Raw genomic sequence first — 27,455 nt, 5'->3', positions numbered from 1 at the left:
ATCGTAAAAATTTTTTTTTTTTTTTTATGATAACAGGGAGAGAAAACGCATCAATTCTGCCATAGATTTCTTTTTCTTTTTTTTACAGCGTTAATCATGCAGCATAAATGACACACTAAATTTTTTCTGCGGGTCGGTACGGTAACAACGATACCAAAATTGTTATATTTTTTTTTAGGTTTTTACACTTTTTTGCAATAAAACCCCCTTTTTTTGGAAATCTTTTTTTTCCTCTATAGCTGCATTCAAAGTCCTGTAACTTTTTAATTTTTCTATGTACGGAGCTCTATGAGGGCTTATTTTTTGCAAGACGAGCTGTAGTTTTTATTGGTACCATTTTGGGGAATGTACGGCTTTTTTGATCACTTTTATTGCATTTTTTGGGAGGCAAAATGCTAAAAAATTAGCATTTTGCCTCTGTTTTTTAGCGTTGTTTTTTACGCTTTTTATCGTACAAAATAAAAAGTGTGTTCAACTTTTTGTACACGTCGTTACGGACGCGACAATACCAAATATGTGGGGTTTTAATTTTTTTCCCCTTTTTTTATGCTATTAGAAAAAGCATAAAAAAGGGTTTTTACATTTTTTTTAACATTTTTCTTTTTTTTACACTTTTCTTTCTTTTTTTTATACTATTTGAGTCCCTCTGAGGGACTTACAACACTGTGCCTATGATTGCTGTTATAAGGCATGGCAGAACCACTGCTCTGCCATGCCTTATCGCTTATACAGCGATTATAGGCACAGGCAATACAGGACGCCAGTGTCTGGCGTCCTGTTGCCATGGCGACAGGCCGGGCTCTCGCGATGACATCGCAAGTTCCGGCCGGAGACACAGAGGGAGCGCAATCCCTCTGTGAACTCTTTCCCTGCCGCGATCTACTTAGATCGCGGTAGGGAAGGGGTTAACAGCGGGGGGCGCATCTCCGATGCCCCCCCGCTGTTGCAGCGGGACGCCGGCTGTGACTGACAGCCGGCTCCCGCTGCGGGACAGCGCTGGATCTTATGTGATCCCGCGCTCTCCCCAGGACGTACCGGTACGTCCTGTTGCGGGAAGTACCAGGCTGCCAGGACGTACCGGTACGTCCTGGAGCGGGAAGGGGTTAAAGAGGTTGTCAACTATTTAAGGGCTAATGCCCGCGGCCGGATTTCCGCCGCATGTAACACCTAATAGCTCAATGTTCGCGCTGCAGAATTCCGCAGCGTGAAATAAACCACGGCAGGTCCTATTAGCCGCGGGAATACGCGTCTGGCTTCTATTGTAGTCAATGGAAGCCGGCTGTCACGCTAAAAATCCGCTATCAGAACAGCAGGAGTATCACGTGAATACTTGACCCCGCACACGTCATGCACTGTACTGCGCATACGCGTCGGCACGTCAGGCGGGACGCGCACAGCGGATCCACTAGGTGAGAATTGGGGAGCGCCGTGACGGACTCCACTGCGATATTCTGCTGGCGTAGTCCGTCACGGCCGTGGGCACGAGCCCTTAGACAGGCTAGATCATCAGTGGTAAGTAGGCAGAGGTCTGTTACTCATGACTCTCACCGATCATCTGTTCAGTGGGGTGGTGTGCTGATCTGATTTCTGAAGGAAGCAGACAGCTCTATTCCCACTGCACTGGCCTGTCTTAGTATTGCAGGGAACTTCCCATTCATTTCATGTATTGGCAAACAATACCAAGCTTGGCCACTACAGTGGGAACACAGTTGTCTGCTTCCAGCAGAAATCAGGTCAGTACAGGAGTGTGCCGGCCCAGCAAACAGCTGATCGATGGGGGCCTTGAATGCCATACCGCTGCCCATCTACTATTGATGATCTATCCTGAGGACAGGCCATGAATAGTTTACAACTGGACAACTTCTTTAAGGGCTCTTTGTTACGACCACCAGTTGAAAAGACCCTGCTAGCCTTTGTGGGTATAAATACTCTATCTTACATTATACTAGAAGTGAGTGTATGTGTAAATAATATATATATATATAGCCGCCTGCAGACGAGCGGGTCGGATCTGGCGGCGAGGATTCTCGCCGCGGGATCCGACCCGAGCACATGCAGGGACGAGCGCGTACTCACTCGTGCCCGGCGGCCCCGGCTCTTTCATGTGCCGGCTGCCGGCGCATGCGCAGACCGGAGCCAGCGGCCCCGCACAGAAATAGGACATGGCGCGGTTTGTTTGCCGCGCAATATTTCGCGCGGCCAAACCGCGGCCGTCTGCATAGGATTGCGTTTGTTAACGCAATCCTATGCAGGCTTTGAGCGGCGGAAATCCCGCGGAATTCTGCCCGTGTGCAGGCGGCCTATATATATATTCTAACTGGTATCATGAGGAATATTAGAATATAAGGATGTGATATTGGCTGTCGCCTATCTGTATGAGGATTTCCACTTGATAACAGTCAGATCTAAATACATTATATTTAGAGCTGACTGATATTGCACTCATGTACTGACCTGTCTATTGCATCCATTCTTGAACACGATCACTCGATCACTCATTTATACAAGTACAGTTGATCACGGACAGTATTGGTTCATCTTGGAAAAACAATCATTTCTCTTTCAATTCACAATTCTTCAAACAGACAGAAGGCACAGCGATCGGCTCGGGGTTCACACCTATATGTTGGTGGATTTGAAAAGAAATACATACTATCCCAACATCGTTGGACACATAATCTCACCTTATACAAACGTTACACCAATGATTTGATCTTCATATGGGAGGGAACATCTGCTGAGTTTCTTGATTTCACTGCACATCTCAACAGTAATGACTGGAATCTTATATGTACCGGACAACACTGACTTCTCCACTGACTATTTGAGCCCTTAGTTCGAGCGAACAGGATGGGAGAATCATCACAAAAACTTTTTTTTTAAGTCAATAGTAACAGCTTGTTACACTATAAAAGTGCCCATTTAAAAAAAAAATGGAAAGACAATATTCCGCTTGGCCAATTCCATCATCTAAGACGCAATGGCACAGAAGATGAAGATTTCCGAAATGAAAGTTTCATCCCTAAAAATAGACTGAAAAAAAAAAAGAGGTGCCCACGTGGCCTGATCAATGGAGCTTACAAAAGAGCAAAAAATAGAAATCTCTTAAGACAGAAAAAACAAAACAATCATCTATATACGTTTCCCCACAACTTCATTACATATAATTAGAGATGAGCGAGCAGGCTCGGATAAGGCAGTTACTCGAGCGAGCATCGCTCTTCTCGAGTGAGTGCTTACTGGTCCGAGCAGGCTTAGGAGGCGGCGGGTGGGAGAGTGAGAGAGATCTCTCTCCCCCTCCCGCTACACCCGCCGCCTCCTAAGCCTGCTCGGATGAGAATGCACTCACTCGAGAAGAGCGATGCTCGCTCGAGTAACTGCCTTATCCGAGCCTGCTCGCTCATCTCTACATATAATCCATATCAGTCGGTTATAAAATCATATATTGTAAAAACACGGTTATATACTCCTTCAAGGCCTCTTTTTATGCAACAATATTCCACCAAAACCACAAATTACTTTCAGAAGCCTCTTTACACTTAACCCTTTCCAATCCACTGTCTGACGTCTTAAGACATTATGATCTAAGGCTGTACAGCTCCGATGTTGGAAGACGGCCGTCGGGGTTCTCTTACTGTATATTGCCAGCCTCTCTGCTGTCGGAGCCTATCCAGCGTGTCACCTCATGCAGTACTGGCTTTAGCCAGCATATAGCGCTGTTGTATAATGGCAGAAAAAGAGTAAGCCCCCTAGGAAAACCAGGATACAAATTGGATTGGAAAGGGTTAAACATATTTTGGCCCTAAGGAAACTTAGAAATATGAATAATCTCACCAGCGAATTCTATTTCTTGCCGGTGCAACTAGCTGCTATAAATGCAATAATAGTAAGGCTGGGTTCACACAGGGCGGTTTTGCAGCGGTTTTTCCGCAGAAGAACTGCGTCTGCGGCAAAACCGCTTCAAAGGTTATTTTTGTCTTGCGTATTTTCCGCGTGGAAAATCTGCAAGCGTTTTTTTCCGCAGCGCTTTTTTTACTTTTGCAGCATATTTTGGTGCGGATTTTGCTGTGTCCATAGAGGTCTACAGATAAAAAAGCGCTGCGAGAAAGTCAAAACAATTCATGCGTCTTGAAAAACCGCACCACAGCTACATTTCCACACTGCGGCAGTGCAGAAAAAACCTGTCCTGTGAGAACAGCGTTTTGCCCAAACACATTTGCCCTGCATGACACTGCAAACGCAGCGGTTTTGCCACAGTGTGGATATGCAACGGCAAACAGTGGCAGAACTGCAGCAAATCCGCCCTGTGTGACCCCAGGCTAAATGTAAATGCAGTTTTAATATAAAAAATAAGGTAGTTGCATTCAGGAGCAGCCGGACCAATGAGACATTTAAAATCAAGTAATTCTATTAATTGTTCTACTATCGACATCATTTATTTGCTGGAATGCTCATGTGGGTTGCAATACATTGGGAGAACTACACAATGCTAACCACACGAACAAACATAGGTCTGATGCCCCCTTTACACGAGCCGCTAATCTCATGATTCTCATTTGCCCAAGTGAATGAGTTGGTGCCGTCATCAGTAGCTCACTCGCACTTGGGCTGCCCGTTTAGACTCCACAATTCTCGTTGAGTGCTGCTGTGTTTCACAATCCTATGTAGGTTGAGAAGGGTATAGTTTCTCCTTAAGGAGAGCACCTAGAAGGTGAGTGAGGAGACATATAACGCCATACAAGCTCCTCTGGGAAATATGCATACAAGCAACGAAACAATACTTCTGCAGCGCCACCTATTGGAAGGCAGCATTCCTGCAAGTCAATGTTAGACTCTTCATACAAGACTTATAACAATGACTAGGAATTGAAAACCAAACCAGAATTCATACACAGACAGCTGTTTTGGTGGTTTTGCTCCTCATCGATGTGCAGTAGCTTCTAGGTGTTTTCCTTAAGGAGAAAGGATACTTTTCCCGATCCAAGTCATAGGCCTCTCACTAGCCAAACCAGAAATTGCATTGCAAATGGACAGCGTATATACATGCCGTTGCAAAGCGGCAGCGTGGAAAATGGAAACAAAAAAACAGGAAGACTGCGCATGACCGTATGCATGAGATATGCTGTCATGTGTATTACAATATCGCTGCCATACATGGTGATAGGCCGGCTCACTGCCTCAGTGGTAAAGCCCTGTGTGACTCACGCAAGGTGCAGCGTCCGGGGAGCAGGCCCTCGGCCGAAGAGACAGTGGGGAGAGAGATAACCTTGTCACGGGGCTCTACTGTCTCCTCCCTAAGGGTAGTTCGGGACCCAACCCCGTTACCAACGGGGGGAAATCACAAAACAGTAACCGTGGTTACCTGTAGTCCTGCTCGTCACTCGTGACGCCAACGTTCCGTCCTCTGCGGTGATTCTCCCAGATGTCATAACGTAGAATAAAGTAGTCCACACACAGTGTCTTCTCTGGACGAGAACCGGGAAGGTTCAGTCCTGTCCGTTTACTTAAAAGATGATAGCAAATAAAGACACAACTTCCAGAAAATGAAGCCAGATACAAGATATATACTGCAGGGAAGGCTTGCTGCATGCTACCAGGGTATATGGTGATTGAGCCTTTCCTGCAGTATGTTTCTTGTATCTGGCTTCATTTTCTGTGAGTTGTGTCTTTATGCCTTTTTTCCTCACCTCTGTGATTTTATGGTAGCAGACAACAATAAACAGTTCTTTACAGTGGTGAAGCAGTGAGGATTCACTGGGTAATTGCATATCCACAGTCCCAGTTATCGGTGGGAACTCTCTCCCGGTAACTCTCTCTCTCTCACTATCAGTCACTCACATGATCCTCACTCTCTGGCGGTTTCCCTCTCTCTCTCCGGATGAACGTGGTTCTTGCACGGCTTCTCCCATGTCTGGGCTCATGCACTCCTTGCGGCTAGTGGCTATGGGGAGTATCTCTGGAAAGGATAGGCCTAAGCGGGAACAACGGACCACCTTTCAGCTTCCTCCATGTCTCCCTCCTCTAACTAACTCGGACTGGAGCTGTCGGCACGTCTCTGGTAACCCTCCGTAACTCTCTTTAGGCTCACACGTGACCACTCTTTTATACGACACAGAGGACAAAGCAATACATTTTCCAGACATTAACCCATTTATGCCCCCAAACATCCAATGTACATAAATCTGACTCACTCCACACACAAGAGAAACATAAAACACAAATTCTGAGGTGCTGGAGGGGACCCCAAACTCTTGGTCACTACACAAGGTTCTATGCACATTGGTGTGTGAGTCCAGCCTGATAGCTTGCCTCTTACTGCAACAGCAGGGATTGATGAGAACAGCGATCCCCGTTGTTTAATCTTCTACATGCCATGATAAATGTACATCAGGATTCACAGAGGGAGTATGCTCCCTCTAAGACATCAACAGCACTCTACGATGTAGTTGCAGAGGCCTGATGGGTTGCCATGGCAACCGGACACCAGACACTGTTGTCCCGGTCTGCCACGGCAGATCGCTATTGTATGCAATAAGGCATTGCACTACAGAAGTACTGCAATGCATTGTCATAGCGATTATAGTTCAAGTCCCCTACAGGGACATAAAAAATATAAGAAAAAAAGTGTAAAAAAAAAATACAAAAAAATATTTTTGCACACTTTTCATTTTGTATATTTATGAAAATTTTTTTTAAAAATCACACATTTGGTAGTATCGTATCCGTAATGAATAGAAATGAGCGAGTATACTCGCTAAGGCACATTACTCGAGCGAGTAGTGCCTTAGCCGAGTATCTCCCCGCTGGTCTCTAAAGATTCGGGGGCCGGCGCGGGTGACAGGTGAGTTGCGGCGGGGAGCGGGGGGAAGAGAGGGAGAGAGAGATCTCCCCTCCGTTCTTCCCCGCCGCTCCCCGACGGCCCCGAATCTTTAGAGACGAGCGGGGAGATACTTGGCTAAGTCACTACTCGCTCGAGTAATGTGCCTTAGCGAGTATACTCGCTCATCTCTAGTAATGAACTATACAATAAATTGAACATACTATTTATCCTTTACAGCAAAAACTGTAAAAAAAAAAACACCTAAAAAACCAAATGCTTATTTTGTTCATTTTGCCTCCCAAAAATCACAATAAATGTGATAAAAAAACTGTATGTTCCTTGAAAAGCTATTTATAAAAACTGAAATAAATGTAGGAAAAAATATGGTGGTAGGCGCAATTCTTTTTTTTCAGAAAGGCACGAGTCATGTTTTTAAGCTCGACTCATTTATTTTATTAAGAATTAATCCAGCATATAATAATATGGGTTTATCAAATTTACCACCAGTCCACCATCAGGGCTAGTGGTGCTTTTGTTATTTTTCTGGTTCTACTATCTTTACTGGCGTGTATCTATACTAGCGTAAAATGCTCTTGATGAACTTCTTTATGAAGGGAAATGGGTTAAGCATATATTATTAGGGCTAACAGTGCAGATTTATCAGCACTGGCACTTGTATTGTTATATCTTAGCTAAAGAGCAAAGACTATCAGTGCACATCGCAGTAATAGGGAAGAACTCACTGAGAGTGTGGTGTGGTGCTAGCTAATGCTGCTGGAGTGTACTCTAATCTTAGCAAGAGCAGATACTGAGCAGATATAGCAGTGGTTCACTTCAGCCAGAGAGCCAAGACTATCATCATACATTGATATTAACAGGGGAGAACCTACTGTGTGTATGCTGAATTATGAGCTAATTGTTACGTCCGTTAGGCGCACTAAAGTGCCATGCCTCCGTGCGGACGCAGGACTGTGTCCATTTAAAACCACAAACACTCATACAGTAAAAGCAAGGACCAATTGCACTTGTCCAGGTAAAAGATGGAAGGACCCCTGTCTTTTACTAATCAGGGAAAGTTGGGAACCCCTGTCTAAAAGCAGGATAATCGTCCCGATAAGGTCGGCCCCACTGTCTTCATCTGGGACCTAGCTATCCTTGATCAGGAACCTGGAGAAGTGCACAAAACACACATGGTTGGACACGACACTGTTCACACACACAGAACAGGACTGCACATAAAGCATGTCTGGCCACTTGTACAGACATATCAAACACGTCACCGTTCACACCAACATACCAGGTTGTGCATACAACATATAACAGGAACCAAGTCACAGAGGCAGAAATTCTTCAAAATAAGTCTACGAGTAATCACCGAAGAAGAATTAAATTAAAAATACTAACTTTATTAATAAAGATTAAAATCAATTTGCACAGAACAAAACATACATCTTTAATTGAGGGATTAGGGAAAAACCCTTCACTCTATGGTTCAGAGCAGGTTTCTTATCAATAACCCCACTAATGGGTGTTAGGTGTCTGAGGGTGCATTCCCACGAACGTATAGCGGCTCGGTTTTCACGCTGAGCCGATATACGTTGTCCTCGTGTGCAGGGGGGGGAGGATGGAAGAGCCAGGGCCAGGAACTGTGCTCCCGCCCCCTCTCTGCCTCTCTGCACTATTTGCAATGGGGAGAGGCGGGACAGGGGCGGGGCTAATTCGCAGACCTTAGCCCCACCCCCGTCCCACCACCTCTCATTGCAAATAGTGCAGAGGGGCGGAGAGGAGGCAGAGAGGGGGCGGGAGCCTCAGTTCCTGCTTCTGGCTCGTCCAAACCCCCCCCCCTGCAGAGAGATGTGAAAACCGAGCCGATATACGTTCGTGGGAATGCACCCTAAAATCCCAGGTCCAAGTTGAGAGGGAACATGGGATAACAACCTTCCATTATTAATGTGGTACGGTTATTGAATTGAGTGGGGTTTTAACCCTCCTCCTGCTGATACAAAAATTACAGGGTTGCCCTCATTGGGGGTCCCCAGATCAGACGAAAAATCCAGATAGAAGAAGGGGTGTTATACGTGTTACATAGACACAAAGCTGTACCCTGTAGGCTCAGCTGAAACCCTCCGTACAAAATAAAGGAAGAAGTACAGTGTTGTTAATACTTCCTTAATATTCAAATCGGGACAGAGGGGTGTGGTCAGGGGCGTGGCTTATCGCAACGTATCTGTCATTAAAAAAAGTACAGGGCTGTTAAAAAAAAATCGGAGCAAATTCTGCAGCATTTCTGCTTCCAAAAAAAACTGTCAAAATCCGTATCATTAGTGCGAATTTTGACAGAAAATTAGCCATGTACCCACAACTGATTTTATGCAATGCGGCCCCTCTCCTTACCTCCTCCGTAGGCTTCCCAGGCTACCTGGTTAACGGTTCCCAGCGGCCTGTAGTGGCTTCACCTGACCAGTGGCACCACACGTGACCAGGGAATCTACGGAGCAGGGGAGGGGAGCGCCGCATAGCATGAAATTAGCTGCGGACACGTGGCCGATTTTCAGTCAAAATCTGCACCAATAGCACAGATTTTGACAGGTTTTTTTTGGATGCAGAAATGCATGAATTTGGCATGAAAATTTCCGCTGTGGACATCGCCAGCGCTTCTGCCACGTGTAAACATACCTTAAGTCAGCCACGTGCAGAGTGGTCTCAGTAGTAATAGTGTCCCCCACAGTAGTCTCAATAGTAATAGTAACCCCGTTAGTAGTAATAGTGACCCCCCCCCACAGTAGACCTCAATAGTAATAGGGTCTTCCACAGTGGTCTCAAGAGTAATAGTGTCCCCCACAGTAGCCCTCAGTAGTAATAGTGTCTTCCACAGTGGTCTCAAGAGTAATAATGTCCCCCACAGTAGTCCTCAGTAGTAATAGTGTCCTTCACAGTAGCCTCAGTAGTAATAGTGACCCCCACAGTGGCCTCAGTAGTAATAGTGACCCCCACAGTGGCCTCAGTAGTAATAGTTTCCCCCCACAGCCCTCTGTAGCAATAGTGATGCCTACAGTGACCCTCACTAGCAATAGTGACCCCCACAGTTCCCTCAGTAGTAATAGTGACCCCCACAGTTCCCTCAATAGTAATAGTGACTCCTACAGTGGCCCTCAGTAGTAATAGTGTCCCCCACAGTGACCTCAGTAGTAATAGTGTTACCCACACTGGCCCTCGGTAGTAATAGTTTCCTCCTCAGTAGCCCCAGTATTAATAGTGTCCCCCACAGTAGCCCCAGTAGTAATAGTGACCCCCCCCCACAGTTACCTCAGTAGTAATAGTGTCCTCCACAGTAGCCCTCAGTAGTAATAGTGTCCTCCACAGTAGCCCTAAGTAGTAATAGTGACCCCCACAGTGGCCTCAGTAGTAATAGTGTCCTCCACAGTAACCCTCAGTAGTAATAGTGACCCCCCCCCACAGTTACCTCAGTAGTAATAGTGTCCTCCACAGTAGCCCTCAGTAGTAATAGTGTCCTCCACAGTAGCCCTAAGTAGTAATAGTGACCCCCACAGTGGCCTCAGTAGTAATAGTTTCCCCCACAGCCCTCTGTAGCAATAGTGATGCCTACAGTGACCCTCACTAGCAATAGTGACCCCCACAGTTCCCTCAGTAGTAATAGTGACCCCCACAGTTCCCTCAATAGTAATAGTGACTCCTACAGTGGCCCTCAGTAGTAATAGTGTCCCCCACAGTGACCTCAGTAGTAATAGTGTTACCCACACTGGCCCTCGGTAGTAATAGTTTCCTCCTCAGTAGCCCCAGTATTAATAGTGTCCCCCACAGTAGCCCCAGTAGTAATAGTGACCCCCCCCCACAGTTACCTCAGTAGTAATAGTGTCCTCCACAGTAGCCCTCAGTAGTAATAGTGTCCTCCACAGTAGCCCTAAGTAGTAATAGTGACCCCCACAGTGGCCTCAGTAGTAATAGTGTCCTCCACAGTAACCCTCAGTAGTAATAGTGACCCCCCCCCCACAGTAACCTCAGTAGTAATAGTGTCCTCCACAGTAGCCCTCAGTAGTAATAGTGTCCCCCACAGTGGCCTCAGTAGTAATAGTGTCCTCCACAGTTGCCCTCAGTAGTAATAGTGTCCTTCACAGTTGCCCTCAGTAGTAATAGTGTCCTTCACAGTAGCCCTAAGTAGTAATAGTGTCCTCCACAGTAGCCTCACTAGTAATAGTGACCCTCCCACAGTAGCCTCAGTAGTAATAGTGTCCTCCACAGTAGCCCTAAGTAATAATTAGTGTCCTCCACAGTAGCCTCACTAGTAATAGTGACCCTCCCACAGTAGCCTCAGTAGTAATAGTGACCCCCCCCCACAGTGGCCTCAATAGTAATAGTGTCCTCCACAGTTGCCCTCAGTAGTAATAGTGTCCCCCACAGTTGCCCTCAGTAGTAATAGTGTCCCCCACAGTAGGCCTCAATAGTAATAGTGTCCTCCACAGTTGCCCTCAGCAGTAATAGTGTCCTTCACAGTAGCCTTCAGTAGTAATAGTGACCCCCCAAAGTAGCCTCGGTAGTAATAGTGTCCCCCACAGTAGCCTCAGTAGGAATAGTGTGATAGACATGATGATTAGTTAGTATAAAATGTCTATCGATTTGTACTAAACTAGACGTATTATGTGTGTTTTGTGACTTCAGCCCAATGTGGAACTCTGCTGCATAAGGAAAGAGTTAAATCACAGTGTTATATGTCATTGCTCGTGTCCATCTTGAGTGTTTTCCCAGTCCTCCCCATCCCCCACACAGAATCTTCTTCAACAAAGAGATATCTACTTTCAGTTTCAGATTTGAGCACGTTTGTAAGACAAAGACTTGCTTATACATTGGACTTGAGAGAAGGTGGGCAGGAAGGAGGGGGGATTCTATATGATTCGACAAATGAGAATCCTATATGTTACTGATGTAACCTGTTGCACGCCCATTGTATGCTTTACAATAAAAGGGTCTGTCTGGGTGTTACTGCCCAGAGAGCCATTTTGAGCATGACACTGATACCTCGTGTTTGACTTGGTCAGTGTGCGCATACTGCTTCTACACAATTAGGAAGCTACAAAATACCCCGAAACCTGCTGGAGAAAACCATATCCAGTTCAGTGGCGTCCTTCTGGGTGAGCTCGAGTAGAGATTTTGATTTCTTTCATTCTGGAAAAATACAGAGATCGGCAGATAGCACGCAGAACTCAGGGGCCCGAAAATCTACAGAACACGGTAAGATTGCTTTATGTAAAATCTACTGTTGTGAGCTGATTTCTAAACTGCTAATCTGCCCATTTCTGATCCAGAGCGATAAATCAATGAAAGGCAGGTAATATAGTTCTTTCTACTCGGGAAAAATCACCATGTTACCTGTCTAGGGGTATTTTGTATGCTGTGGCTGCTATGTCTGAGACGGTTAAAGATTGTGTATACAAGACCAAGAGATAAATTCTGTGAGGGTTAATGTGTCAGAAGGGCGGACTTGGCTGTTTAAGTCTGAGGGAACACGCCGGAGACACTTACTCCTAGGTAAACTAGTGTGAGGTTAGGAAGATTTATGATACGCATATTTACCTTTATGATTGAGCGTGTTATGTTCTCATATGTGAAAAGGTATATACGCGGGAATATAGCCGTGGTGTGACGGCTGACATCTCCAGAAGCTCTTGGTCATTGAAAATAATCATCAGTCTTTGTGTGTGTTTCAGACTAGTTTAAAGAATGTGCAGTGTTTATTATTGGGGGAGGGGTGCTGATAAGAGAGTGGACTGAAGTTATGCCACTGAAAGCTTTTCTCAATTAACCCTTCCGTTCCTGTTGTCTTGTATTTTGTAGAATTAATGTGCATTGTAATCTGAGTGGGAAAGAGAGGTTATATTGGAAGGATTTGAAGAAAGCAGATTTTACAAGAGGAACACTACTGTGTCCAGAAACTTCGGATAGGATAGAATAAGCAGGCAGAATAGAATGAGGGATCAGTACAGGATGTTTTGGAATATGCAAAACATGTAGAAACGTTTTACAAAGAAAAGGACCCGGAAAAGTTGCAGAAAGAAATGTCAGGTTATGGACAGATAAGCAGAAATGAGTATGGTAAGAGACTGTAGAAAGTTTTCAGAAGATGAGCAGGAAGCCCAGCAGAAAGAAAGGTGTTTTTAGATTGCTAGGAGGAGGTATAACGTAGTTAAGAGATTCAAGAGGGGAAAGCATGTAGGGGGGTATGTGTATTGCTTATGAACAATGTAATGCCTTTGTGTTGACTACAGCCCCTCCCTGTAATGGCGGCCGTGCTTGCAATGTTTACAACCCCACATAGTGTGACTTTGCAGTAAATGTGGTGAGCCCTGCCCCCACCCTGAAGTTACTTCCCCCCATGTGCTCACTTTCAGGGTGTGTGATGTTACTTCCGGTCCCTCCCCATCCGGGACAGGACCTGGCCCCGCCACTTCCTCCTCCAGCGGCCATTTTGCCTCACCTGGAAGTGCTGCCACCCCTGGCCCCGCCTCTTCCTCCGGCAGCCATCTTGCCTCACCTGGGAGATTTGTAGCCCCGCCCCTTTCTGCCTCTGGCGGCCATTTTGCTGCACTTGGGAGGCCTATATTCCCCAATGCCACTGTATCCAGTGCTAACCTCATGATTGTCTGAAGCAAGGTCTTGTTTGACCGGACTTTGTTACACTCCAAGATGTGGCCACTTTGGATGTGTGATAAGTTCAGGGAAACAAACCTTTGTGAAGATGCAGCTTGGGACATAGTAGATGACTAAGCTGGTTTATAGTGCATGGAAGATTGGAGTTGATGCATGGGAAGCAGAGGCCGGGAATACATGACAGGGGACGCTCTCTCATGATCCCAGGGGCTCTGTTTTCCACTGCCCGCTTCTCCAATGGATGCTCAGACAGATGATGTTATGGAAGGCTCCTACAGATGGAATAATTTCCCTATAGTCACCCAGCAAACTTTTTCACGCAATTTGATGAAGTAATTTTACTTTTTACGTGAAGAAAGAGGGACTGAATTGCCCAGAGTAGGATGTTAATTCATCCGTATTTTTTAGTTTTTCCTTAAGTCTTTTGTATATTCTAGTGTCAGTCTACACTGAAGCTATAATTATATTCCGACAGGAGAGTGAAAGTTAAACGCTGAACGTTCCCTGAAATACTATTACACTGGGTGACGTAAAATTTTACTTGTGTTGCGCCCCCTTGTGTTAAAAAATGCTAACTGCGACCTGAAAAGAAAAAAAAAATCTAAAGGATATTTTCGCTCAGACTTTGCTGCATACAATGTCACCTTGACCTACAAAGTGCTTGTTTTTGTGCCTCTTGGTTTCCTTTTTCAACTTGTACTAGTTTGAACGCAATTACTCTTTTTTCCATTGAGTATTCCGGTTCAAAAGGGGGGAGGCATAGGTGATCTGGGTCATAGATGATCTAGGTGTTGTAGATCAGCTATTGGGCTATTGGGTTTAAAAAAATAAATAAATAAATGAAATAAGATAAAAAGGAAATAAATGATTTTGTGCTACAAGATTCCGAGCCATGTGAAATAGAACATCAGCACGATTATTTAGTACTAATACAGTAAGAAACTGCAGGTATGCAAACAGCTACCAGAACCCCTGTTGATAATGCATATGTTGAGCTTTTTGCAGATGGTACCAGGGTGAGGATTGATGACTCCACATCGGATATGCAGTGGTCACACAACAAGATGTCCTAGAAGCAGAAGCTCTGCCTCCGCATGTCACAGTACAAGAAGCGGAATTGAAGGCCCTCACTGAGGCGAGTAGAGTGGCGAGAGGTAAGATGGCAACCATTTACACTGACTCCTGGTATGCATTTGGCATAGCTCATGATTACGGCCCAATATGGAAGGCCAGACAGTTTTTTACCTTAGCAGGACAACCAATTGAGAATGGTGCAGCGGTACAGAGTCGCATGGAGGCCCTACTTCTACCTGACAAAGTTGAGAGTTCGCACCGATTCCTACACTGGAGAGGCGAGAGACGACACCCTCGCTGACAGCACAGCAAAGGCAGCGGCCCTCAAGCCGTGGAAGAAAGAAGAAAGATACTGACAGCATGAGTCAGTGGTAGAAACTTTGGACATTGACAAAAACTTGGACTTTGATATGCTAAAGACTTTTACAGTTACAAGCCAGCAAGGAAGGAAAGGATAAATGGACTAATATGGGAGCAGCAGAAACAGGACAGCGTGTGGTGAACAGTCAACAGCACTTGCCCACCACAGTTCCTGTATCCCATGATGGCCCAGCTGATGGACGGAAAGACCCACCTAGTAAAGCAGCAATGACGACGACGCTTGAAAGAGGACGGGCGACTTCTAGGTTCTCTGTAGCTGCTGCATCATTTTGTCCAGTTTAGCATGATCTATGCCATAGGTGAGTCAGGGCAGAAGTAAATTTGCCACACCACACTTGCCGGGACCACTCTACCCATTTCAGGGATTGCAAATTGACTACGTTCAGCTCCCACTTGTTGGAAAGTATGAATACGTGCTTGTTGTTGTTGATGTCTTTGCAGGTTGGAGGCCGACCCTGTTACCAAGGCAAACAAGTAGGTAACCGCAAAGAAGCTCATGAACGAGGTAAATTGTGAATATGGGGTACCAGAAGTGATTCAGAGTCAGACAGAGGTACAAACTTCGCAGGTGAATGTAACATGTCATGTCTGCTCTGGGTGTATCCCAGGCCTTTTACATACTCTACCATTTTTAGAGTAGTGGAAAGGTGGAGAGACGTAGTGGCACGCTAAAAAGTAAGATACTTAAAAATGACGCCACTTTGGAAAGACTGTCATCCAATAGCCTTATACAGTGTTAGATATGAACCCAGGGGGGATCATACATTATCTCCCTACGAGATTGTTTTGGGCTAGCCCCAAGGCTGGGTCATTACTATCCTCAGTAGTTACAATTACAATCCGATGTGTTGACTAATTATGTGATTTCCGTTGTTAAAGAACTAACCAAAGCCTATGCACGGGTGTTCTCTTCCAGACTCAGAGGCAGACACTGGGACACATATCTTGCAGCCTGGGGATTGGGTGTGCGTCAAGAAGTTCCTCATGAAGCACCCTCTTGAGCCCCGATTTGATGGCCCCTACCAGGTGCTTCTGACTACTGCCACAGCTGTGAAACTAGCCGAAAGACTTACATGGATCCATGCTTCATACTGTAAGAAAGCTTCAGGTCCGGGAGACCAGTCTTAGTTGTGCCAAGGACATTACTCTGGTTAGGGCTAGTGAGAGAGGAGGGTGGCAACTGGAATCCTTAGTCGGAAGAATATGAGGGTATGGTTACCTTCTGGTATAACTCGTTCAATGCTCAAGTAGCCGCATATTCCTTCTTTCAAAATATGTTTATTGGTTTACAAAGACATATGCAACATTGCATTGATAAATGCTTCAAAGAAAATGAATTAACTTAACAGTCTATATGCCTAAAGGAGGTGCGGAGGGGACGCCGAAGATAGACCCATTTGGAGGCGCCACCCAGCGGACATGTACCATTTGGTCTATGTGTCATTTTCCAGAGTCCTGAGTCAGTCGCCTCTCCCACCAGTCCTCGGATGACTCCCCTTTCTCTACTGGTGTTGTTGGTTGTTACTGGGGGTTCCCGGCGTCCCCCACGCCCCCGGCCTCTGATGAAATCTTTTATATACCTCAGGCGAGACAGAACAAAAACATCAATAGCCGCATATTCCTTCGACTATTGTACTGTGGTCCCGTGTCTAGGCGCAAGATCCCACGGCAGGCCAGATTTAGCCCAGTCCAGCTGGTTATATGACTTACATACCCGGGGAATACAATATGTTTGCGCCACTGATAACGTCTGGGGAGAAGACTGCCGTTATTGGGGATTAGTGGGATGGAACGCAGGAACAGACTGGTCCTATAAACCGCGAAGTGCCTTAAATAAGAAAGATAAGAGCGGGAAATCCCTAATTAGTCGTATAACCCTCCTTGAAAATAATGACAGCAGGTATTGGAAGGCTGAACTTAGTATGTTGCTTGGTTTTAATGCGGTGTTTACATTAACCATGGGAGATCCAAGCCCGGGGGACGGAGGAACTTAATCTGGGGACATACCGGTACGGGAGGACAGATCCCTTAGGGAAGTTTAAAATAAGGGATATGGTAGATGCACCCGAATGGAAGCCTTCACTTAGTCCCGTGCCCATAATTAACCCCCTCCGTCGTAAGATAAAGACCTTGACGAACATGATGATCATAGCCGACCCTACCTTTTGAGGACACCTTGACATTAGCGACTGGCTACTCTGACCAGAATCTCTGGTTGGAGTTGATGAGGTACAATGCTAACAGGAGCAACAAGTCTAACTGTTGCGTGTGCGGTAGTGCCCGACCACACTCGGGGATGGTCCCCCTAAATCTCCCTGTAGATGCTGAAGAGTGGTTTATTAGTCTCTTCACGAACATTTCCGCTAATTACACTATCCGTGAGAAGTGGAAGAAGGAATACTCTATAACTAAAGTGTTTTGCACCAGAAAGAGTATTACTGACTACCCTGGAAACTACACCTGCCAGGCAAATGGGCAGGGTGGAGGGAGATTTTTGGGGAACTCACCAACGGGTATTGCTCCTCCTACGGTACGATAGGAGGGGAATGGACACAGAATCAGGTCCAGTCCTTAGGAGACGTTTACTGGCTTTGTGGAGACATGAGGTAGAGGACCCGCCTGGAGGGTAATTGGACAGGGGAGTGTGCCTTAGTAAAGCCCTTATGCTCCTCCACATCCTGTCAGACAACATTGAGGATAATGAGGTTACCCCCAATAGTTAATTTATCTCGATCCAACTTAGTCTGTGTTTTGTGGTTATCCCGTCATGCTGGTCTATCCTTGTTTTCCGCATAGGTACGGCGGTTCCTTCCAGTCTTGCCACTAGGTAGTGTAGGGTCAGTGCAGGCGGCCTGGACGTGTTCACCATTAGGACTATCTCCAGGAGGGACATTGGTGTGGGTGAAGATTAGGGAGTCCCAGGCCGTGCGTACCTGTGCACACTACTAGTATTGTAACATTATACTAGAGCGAGAAGAGAGACTCCTGGTGGTAGTTTTGATCTACACATGTACATTGACGTCATAGGATAGCCAAGGGGGGTACCTGACAAGTTTTAAAAAATAGAGACCAAGTTAAAACTAGATCCGAGTCCATTTTCCTGATCATTATGGTAAATAAACGTTGACTGGATTAATTATGTTTATTATAATTAGCAGCGGTTTATAAATTATACTAGAGACGCCTTATAGGGACTAGTCGACCAATAGGACCTACCTCGACTATGACTTTTCAAAATAGAATGGCCTTAGATATGACTTTAGCTAAAAAGGGGAGTGTCTGTAAGATGATAGGGGAGACTTGTTGTACCTACATCCTAGACAACACGTGACCCGCGGGTAAAGACGCAGTTGCCATTAAGAAGCTGACCGCACTAACTAAAAAGAGCTAACCTTTGGGACCAGCACTCGCCATGGATGAGCAGGTGGTAAAGGATCCTGGCACAGACGGGCGGCGCTGTTGTATGTGAACTGATGATTACCTTTTCTGTTCTAGTCTGCTGTGTTACCCCCTGTGTCAGAGAGACCTGTGAAACTGATGCTGGAAAAGCCGCTCCCACCATGAGTTCGCTGAATGCATCCCCAGAAGGAGTGGACAAGTCCTACACCCCCTTGAAGACCCTAAAACGAACCTTCAACGCGCTCCAGTTATAGGTTCACGCGCAGAGAACTGTGAAAATCAGATAGAGAGTTAGAGGATAGACATTTTAAGGGGGGATTGTGATAGACATGATGATTAGTTAGTATAAAATGTCTATCGATTTGTACTAAACTAGACGTATTATGTGTGTTTTGTGACTTCAGCCCAATGTGGAACTCTGCTGCACAAGGAAAGAGTTAAATCACAGTGTTATATGTCATTGCTCGTGTCCATCTTGAGTGTTTTCCCAGTCCTCCCCATCCCCCACACAGAATCTTCTTCAACAAAGAGATATCTACTTTCAGTTTCAGATTTGAGCACGTTTGTAAGACAAAGACTTGCTTATACATTGGACTTGAGAGAAGGTGGGCAGGAAGGAGGGGGGATTCTATATGATTCGACAAATGAGAATCCTATATGTTACTGATGTAACCTGTTGCACGCCCATTGTATGCTTTACAATAAAAGGGTCTGTCTGGGTGTTACTGCCCAGAGAGCCATTTTGAGCATGACACTGATACCTCGTGTTTGACTTGGTCAGTGTGCGCATACTGCTTCTACACAATTAGGAAGCTACAAAATACCCCGAAACCTGCTGGAGAAAACCATATCCAGTTCAATAATGTCCCCCACAGTGGTCTCAGTAGTAATAGTGACCCCCCAAAGTAGCCTCGGTAGTAATAGTGTCCCCCACAGTAGCCCTCAGTAGTAATAGTGTCCCCCACAGTGGCCTCAGTAGTAATAGTGTCCTCCACAGTTGCCCTCAGTAGTAATAGTGTCCTCCACAGTTGCCCTCAGTAGTAATAGTGTCCTTCACAGTAGCCCTAAGTAGTAATAGTGTCCTCCACAGTAGCCTCACTAGTAATAGTGACCCTCCCACAGTAGCCTCAGTAGTAATAGTGTCCTCCACAGTAGCCCTAAGTAATAATAGTGTCCTCCACAGTAGCCTCACTAGTAATAGTGACCCTCTAGTAGTAAGTGACCCCCCCCCCCACAGTGGCCTCAATAGTAATAGTGTCCTCCACAGTTGCCCTCAGTAGTAATAGTGTCCCCCACAGTTGCCCTCAGTAGTAATAGTGTCCCCCACAGTTGCCCTCAGTAGTAATAGTGTCCTTCACAGTAGCCCTCAGTAGTAATAGTGACCCCCCAAAGTAGCCTCGGTAGTAATAGTGTCCCCCACAGGTGCCCTCAGTAGTAATAGTGTCCTTCACAGTAGCCCTCAGTAGTAATAGTGACCCCCAAAGTAGCCTCGGTAGTAATAGTGTCCCCCACAGTTGCCCTCAGTAGTAATAGTGTCCTTCACAGTAGCCCTCAGTAGTAATAGTGACCCCCAAAGTAGCCTCGGTAGTAATAGTGTCCCCCACAGTTGCCCTCAGTAGTAATAGTGTCCTTCACAGTAGCCCTCAGTAGTAATAGTGACCCCCAAAGTAGCCTCGGTAGTAATAGTGTCCCCCACAGTTGCCCTCAGTAGTAATAGTGTCCTTCACAGTAGCCCTCAGTAGTAATAGTGACCCCCCCAAAGTAGCCTCGGTAGTAATAGTGTCCCCCACAGCAGCCTCAGTAGGAATAGTGACCTCCCAGAGTGGCCTCAGTAAAGGTGGGACAAATGTCTGTCCCGGGTGAAGGTGGGGCACCGGGTCCCAAAGCAAGACTGTCCGCGTAAATTGGAACGTTTGGTCACCTTATACAAGTTCATAATACAAGGAAAGCAAAAAAAAGCTACCAACTTAATAACAATCACACAAGGTAAAGATGGCGGTCCTGCTGTCATCTCTCTGAAGGTTACTGGGACCGGCTCAGCCCCTATATTCCAGTCAAGTAAAGCCGCTTCATAACAACCTGAGGGTGTTGAGCTCGCCTCTTCAGGTTATTTAACTAGAACTTTTGTGTCACATTTTCCTCATCTCCCCATGTGTCACAGTTATTAGTGTCCCCTCATTTTCTCATGTGCCACATTCAGTCGTCCCATCTCTAGGTGTGCTGCTCATTACTGTCCCCTCACCTCCACATGTTGCACAGTCATTACTGCCCTCTCTTCTCTCTATGTGTCACATCCATTACTGTCCCCTCACCTCCCCAGATGTCACGTTACAGGGAAGGGCATAGTGCCCGCACCCAAGAAGGCTGCTGCTGCTCTTCCTGCCGTAGAGCGCGGCGGCAGTGTCGCTTTCCGGCGGTGGTTGCGGCAGAGATTTCATCATGCAGTGAGGTGTGTGATGCTCGTGTGGAGGTCCCTCCCCGCCCTGCTGCTGCGACATCTGCCCGGCTCCTGTCAGCTCACCCGGCACGCCCGAGCCTCAGCCCGGATCACACAGGACTTTGTGCAGCAACACCCGGCAGCCCCCGGAGCCCCCCGAGTCATGGAGGTCAATGTGGAGGAGCAGCTCGCCCCCCTGAGGGTGGCGGTGAAGGAGCAGGTGAGGAGGGGAGTCCCGGTAGATGTGGGGGCTCCTGGCATATAAATGTTATAGGGGTGTCTGAAGAATGGGGATTAGGGGGGCTCTCTGTATAAAGGAGTCCAGTCCTATATAATCTGGGGGGGCATTGTATAATGGAGTTCTGGTTTGTCTAATCTGTGGTGCCCTCTGTATAAGGAGGCTCTGCCCTGTATAGTCTGGGGGTCGGTCCTATATATTGGGACCCTGTCTTGTATAATCTGGGGGTCTGTCCTATATATTGGGACCCTGTCTTGTATAGTCTGGGGGTCTGTCCTATATATTGGGACCCTGTCTTGTATAGTCTGGGGGTCTGTCCTATATATTGGGACCCTGTCTTGTATAGTCTGGGGGTCTGTCCTATATATTGGGACCCTGTCTTGTATAGTCTGGGGGTCTGTCCTATATATTGGGACCCTGTCTTGTATAGTCTGGGGGTCTGTCCTATATATTGGGACCCTGTCTTGTATAGTCTGGGGGTCTGTCCTAGATTTGTGCAATGTTTGGGTGCCCTCTATATGAGGACCCTGACTTGTATAATTTGGGGGAGCCCTCTCTATAATGGGGCCCACATGTTGTATAATTTGGGGGAGCCCTCTGTATTATGGGGCCCTCATGTTGTATAATTTGGGGGAGCCCTCTGTATAATGGGGCCCTCGTGTTGTATAATTTGGGGGAGCCCTCTGTATAATGGGGCCCTCGTGTTGTATAATTTGGGGGAGCCCTCTGTATAATGGGGCCCTCGTGTTGCAAAATTTGGGGGAGCCCTCTGTATAATGGGGCCCTCCCGTTGCATAATCTGGGGGGCCCTCTGTATAATGGGGCCCTCCCGTTGCATAATCTGGGGGGCCCTCATGTTGTATAATTTGGGGGAGCCCTCTGTATAATGGGGCCCTCGTGTTGTATAATTTGGGGGAGCCCTCTGTATAATGGGGCCCTCGTTTTGCAAAATTTGGGGGAGCCCTCTGTATAATAGGGGCCCTCGTGTTGCAAAATTTGGGGGAGCCCTCTGTATAATAGGGGCCCTCGTGTTGCAAAATTTGGGGGAGCCCTCTGTATAATAGGGGCCCTCCCGTTGCATAATATGGGGGAGCCCTCTGTATAATGGGGCCCTCCCGTTGTATAATCTGGGGGGGTCCTCTGTATAATGGGGCCCTCCCGTTGTATAATCTGGGGGGGTCCTCTGTATAATGGGGCCCTCCCGTTGTATAATCTGGGGGGGTCCTCTGTATAATGGGGCCCTCCCGTTGTATAATCTGGGGGGGTCCTCTGTATAGTGGGGCCCTCCCGTTGCATAATCTGGAGGGCCCTCTGTATAATGGGGCCCTCCCGTTGTATAATCTGTGGGGGTCCTCTGTATAATGGGGCCCTCCCGTTGTATAATCTGGGGGGGTCCTCTGTATAATGGGGTCCTCCCATTGTATAATGGGGCCCTCCCGTTGTATAATCTGGGGGGGTCCTCTGTATAATGGGGCCCTCATGTTGTAGAATTTGGGGGAGCCCTCTGTGTAATGGGGCCCTCATGTTGTATAATCTGGGGGGGCCCCTCTGTGTAATGGCGCCCTCCCGTTGTATAATCTGGGGGTGCTCTTGGCACCTGGAACTGAATCCTTGGTGATATAGGGGGTGTAATACTAGGAGATGTTCGAGAACTAGAGGTGCTTCTTCTGATCTAGTAACTTGGGGGTCTTCAGGGTAGACCCTGACTTTGAGGGGTGCTCATGCTGGATCTGGGAGCTCAGTATAGGTGTGTATTGGCTACCTGCGGGTGTAATCAGGGGGGCTTCTCACAATCAGGCCAGTTATTTTGATTCTCTTTAGCGCTGTGGAGTTACCCTGCGGGGTGCGAGTTTGAGTCCCACGTATCATCATCTTGGCTAGGGCAGATGCTTCCGGCATGGTCTGAGGTTTGATGCCTGGTGGCTCGTACCTCTGTAAGGTTGCAGAGTGCCGCCTCCTGCATGTGGGCTCATCAGGAACTGGGACTGCCTAGGGGAGGACGAGGGTCAGTAATGGTACGTCCTTATCTGGGAAAGTTGGGTGGCAGAAAATCTGGCTGCCATTCTGTTGTCGCCCCGCTTTCTAGACTCTTATTACTAGGTATGTAGTGATACTCGGGCTCCGATGTGCCAGTGCAAAACTTTATAGAATTTCCATTCAGGATTCTAGAAAAGCTGGGTGACTCCCGAGTTGTGGCAGACATCTCCCACTCATCGTCAGGAGCATCTGGTTATGTAACGATATAGGAGCTGTAGAGGTAGGATGTGAGGTCCAGGATCCTCGGAAAGCTGGGTGACATCTTTGGTAATGGCTGCTTTGTCATCCAGCTTTCCAGACTCCTCAATGGCAAACCTGTTTATGTATGGATGCGTCGGGCACATGTGCCATTCAGGATAATAGAGGAGCCGTGTTGCAGCTTCTGTGATTTCAGCTAGATTAGTTTCCACTGTTGAATAGCAAACCTGGCAAGTTACGTCAGTGAGGGGTTTGCCCATCTGGATATTTGGAAAGCTGAGTGACATGGTACGCTGATGCTGCTGCATAGAGCCCAATGCAACGGCTGATAGTGGAAAACAATAGATGGAGAGAAGACAGAATACAAGGTTAGTGACCCTTAATAAGACATGGAACGGTGCTTTTCTCTGACGGGCACCATGCCAAGCTGTATGGGTATCGCCCGAGACGGGTGTCAGCCATGTTTGTTCAGCAATGACCCCTCTTTGTAGTGACGGCAGATGTAGCATTAGTGGACTACTAGGACCCTCGTACACGGGATGATTGTCGGGCACAGAAGCCCCAGCGATGATCGCTTCCATGCTGTCACACAGGAGCCATGATCGCTCAGTGATTGGAGGTCAGGCACGCCGGGGATCTTCCAGCCGCCTCCGTTCACAGTGAACAGGCAGTTCAGAGATGAAGGACTCCTGTTCACAGCGGTTGATCTGCCTAAACTGAAGATAAGCGAACAAATCATCGTTTAGTTGCTGGTAACCGTAATTGTTCAGATTCCCGCAATCTAGCGATGAAACTTAACGAATATCGTTCCGTGTAGAAGGATGTTTACAGACGTAGCGGGGCGTCACTGCGGTGGGGAGGCTTTAGAAACCTTGTGACATTCCCAATTAGAAAATCTTTTTGCCATTGATTTCTATGGGAGAGCAACTCTAAACACATGATGGGCAAGTTGTGTAAGTCCCCGTCCTGTACGAGCCGATCACCATCCACTAGTTGGGATAATCTGATGTTTCCAATAGGACATCCTGATCAGATCACAACCCAGTACCCCCGTACTACAAGGTGATGGCGCTGACCATTGTGCCACCTGCTGTAAACCCAGGACCCCCGTACTACAAGGTGATGGCGCTGACCACTGTGCCACCTGCTGTAAACCCAGGACCCCCGTACTACAAGGTGATGGCGCTGACCTCTGTGTCACCTGCTGTGAACCCTAGACCCCCATACTACAAAGTGATGGCGCTGACCTCTGTGCCTCCTGCTGTGAACCCAGGACCCCCGTACTACAAGGTGATGGTGCTGACCACTGTGCCACCTGCTGTGAACCCAGGACCCCCGTACTACAAGGTGATGGTGCTGACCACTGTGCCACCTGCTGTGAACACAGGATCCCCGTACTACAAGGTGATGGTGCTGACCACTGTGTCACCTGCTGTGAACCCAGGACCCCCGTACTACAAGGTGATGGCGCTGACCACTGTGCCACCTGCTGTGAATCCAGGACCCCCATACTGCAAGGTGATGGTGCTGACCACTGTGTCACCTGCTGTGAACCCAGGACCCCTGTACTACAAGGTGATGGCGCTGACCACTGTGCCACCTGCTGTGAACCCAGGACCCCCGTACTACAAGGTGATGGTGCTGACCACTGTGTCACCTGCTGTGAACCCAGGACCCCTGTACTACAAGGTGATGGCGCTGACCACTGTGCCACCTGCTGTGAACCCAGGACCCCCGTACTACAAGGTGATGGTGCTGACCACTGTGCCACCTGCTGTGAACCCAGGACCCCCGTACTACAAGGTGATGGTGCTGACCACTGTGCCACCTGCTGTGAACCCAGGACCCCCGTACTACAAGGTGATGGTGCTGACCACTGTGCCACCTGCTGTGAACCCAGGACCCCCGTACTACAAGGTGATGGCGCTGACCACTGTGCCACCTGCTGTGAACCCAGGACCCCCGTACTACAAGGTGATGGTGCTGACCACTGTGCCACCTGCTGTGAACCCAGGACCCCCGTACTACAAGGTGATGGTGCTGACCACTGTGTCACCTGCTGTGAACACAGGACCCCTGTACTACAAGGTGATGGCGCTGACCACTGTGCCACCTGCTGTGAACCCAGGACCCCCGTACTACAAGGTGATGGTGCTGACCACTGTGCCACCTGCTGTGAACCCAGGACCCCCGTACTACAAGGTGATGGTGCTGACCACTGTGTCACCTGCTGTGAACCCAGGACCCCTGTACTACAAGGTGATGGCGCTGACCACTGTGCCACCTGCTGTGAACCCAGGACCCCCGTACTGCAAGGTGATGGTGCTGACCACTGTGCCACCTGCTGTGAACCCAGGACCCCCGTACTACAAGGTGATGGTGCTGACCACTGTGCCACCTGCTGTGAACCCAGGACCCCCATACTACAAGGTGATGGTGCTGACCACTGTGTCACCTGCTGTGAACCCAGGACCCCCGTACTACAAGGTGATGGCGCTGACCACTGTGCCACCTGCTGTGAATCCAGGACCCCCATACTGCAAGGTGATGGTGCTGACCACTGTGTCACCTGCTGTGAACCCAGGACCCCTGTACTACAAGGTGATGGCGCTGACCACTGTGCCACCTGCTGTGAACCCAGGACCCCCGTACTACAAGGTGATGGTGCTGACCACTGTGCCACCTGCTGTGAACCCAGGACCCCCGTACTACAAGGTGATGGTGCTGACCACTGTGTCACCTGCTGTGAACCCAGGACCCCTGTACTACAAGGTGATGGCGCTGACCACTGTGCCACCTGCTGTGAACCCAGGACCCCCGTACTGCAAGGTGATGGTGCTGACCACTGTGCCACCTGCTGTGAACCCAGGACCCCCGTACTACAAGGTGATGGTGCTGACCACTGTGCCACCTGCTGTGAACCCAGGACCCCCATACTACAAGGTGATGGTGCTGACCACTGTGCCACCTGCTGTGAACCCAGGACCCCCGTACTGCAAGGTGATGGTGCTGACCACTGTGCCACCTGCTGTGAACCCAGGACCCCCGTACTGCAAGGTGATGGTGCTGACCACTGTGCCACCTGCTGTGAACCCAGGACCCCCATACTACAAGGTGATGGTGCTGACCACTGTGTCACCTGCTGTGAACCCAGGACCCCCATACTACAAGGTGATGGTGCTGACCACTGTGCCACCTGCTGTGAATCCAGGACCCCCGAACTACAAGGTGATGGTGCTGACCACTGTGCCACCTGCTGTGAATCCAGGACCCCCATACTGCAAGGTGATGGTGCTGACCACTGTGCCACCTGCTGTGAATCCAGGACCCCCGAACTACAAGGTGATGGTGCTGACCACTGTGCCACCTGCTGTGAATCCAGGACCCCCATACTGCAAGGTGATGGTGCTGACCACTGTGCCACCTGCCGTGAATCCAGACTTGGGAATAGCAGGAGTTTAAAAATGAAAATCATTACTGTGCATGTCTGACAGCGAGCCGTGCGGACCATCTGCAGTACAGATGAAGACTCAAGAAACGTGTGGACGCCGTTGCTGCCAGGGCCGGATTTCACATGCGGAATCTGTCACTGCTGTGTGCAGACGGCCGTACTTTACTGTTGCTGCCAGAAGGGGTTCCGGGAGATGCTATGTACATCAGTGGGAGGTGGTGTTCAGGCCGCGCTAATGGTACACTGGGACTGGGGTCCTCGGACTCTGGGGGTCCGGACATTCAGCCATTCTAAACATTACTTCAGGATCATCAGCGGCATACAAACATCCCTGGGATCCTTTATACCAGGGGGTGGGAAGCCGTAAAACAGCGCAGATTGCCTGGTGATAAAAAGTAACAGCGCAGTCAGCACCAAATGTTTTTTGCTGGAATATATCAGAACTTACTGACCAGCGGCGGAGGTCTCCCTGCTGGAGTGAGCCATAACTTACTGACCTGTGACGGGGGGGTCTCCCTGCTGGAGTGAGCCATAACTTACTGACCAGTGACGGGGGGGAAGGGGGGGGGGGGGTCTCACTGCTGAAGTATACCAGAACTTAGTGACCAGCAGCGGGGGTCTCTTGGCGATTAGCTGACCACCTGGTCTGCTGTCAGTGCAGCAGGGCCAGACGTCGATATCCGGGACTGGAGTATGGAAGTGACTTAGACCTCATCCCACTGACCTCAATGGGAGCTGAAGCCTCCTAATACACTTC

General features: G+C 48.1%; 1 protein-coding gene across 2 annotated transcripts in view; it reads left to right on the top strand.

Moving 5' to 3' along the window:
* Positions 1-20,757: 20,757 nt before the first annotated feature.
* Positions 20,758-27,455, top strand: part of GARS1 (glycyl-tRNA synthetase 1) — a 39,633-nt gene continuing 32,935 nt past the window's right edge. For both annotated transcript variants that reach the window (XM_066585500.1, XM_066585501.1), the window contains exon 1: positions 20,758-20,994. In XM_066585500.1, the coding sequence (XP_066441597.1) occupies positions 20,794-20,994 (201 nt within the window). In that variant the 5' untranslated portion in view covers positions 20,758-20,793. The remainder of the gene's footprint in view (positions 20,995-27,455) is intronic.

Source organism: Eleutherodactylus coqui, chromosome 12 (assembly GCF_035609145.1).
Source record: "Eleutherodactylus coqui strain aEleCoq1 chromosome 12, aEleCoq1.hap1, whole genome shotgun sequence".
In the NCBI taxonomy this organism is placed as follows: Eukaryota; Metazoa; Chordata; class Amphibia; order Anura; family Eleutherodactylidae; genus Eleutherodactylus; species Eleutherodactylus coqui.
This window is presented reverse-complemented; position numbering and strand designations above follow the sequence as displayed.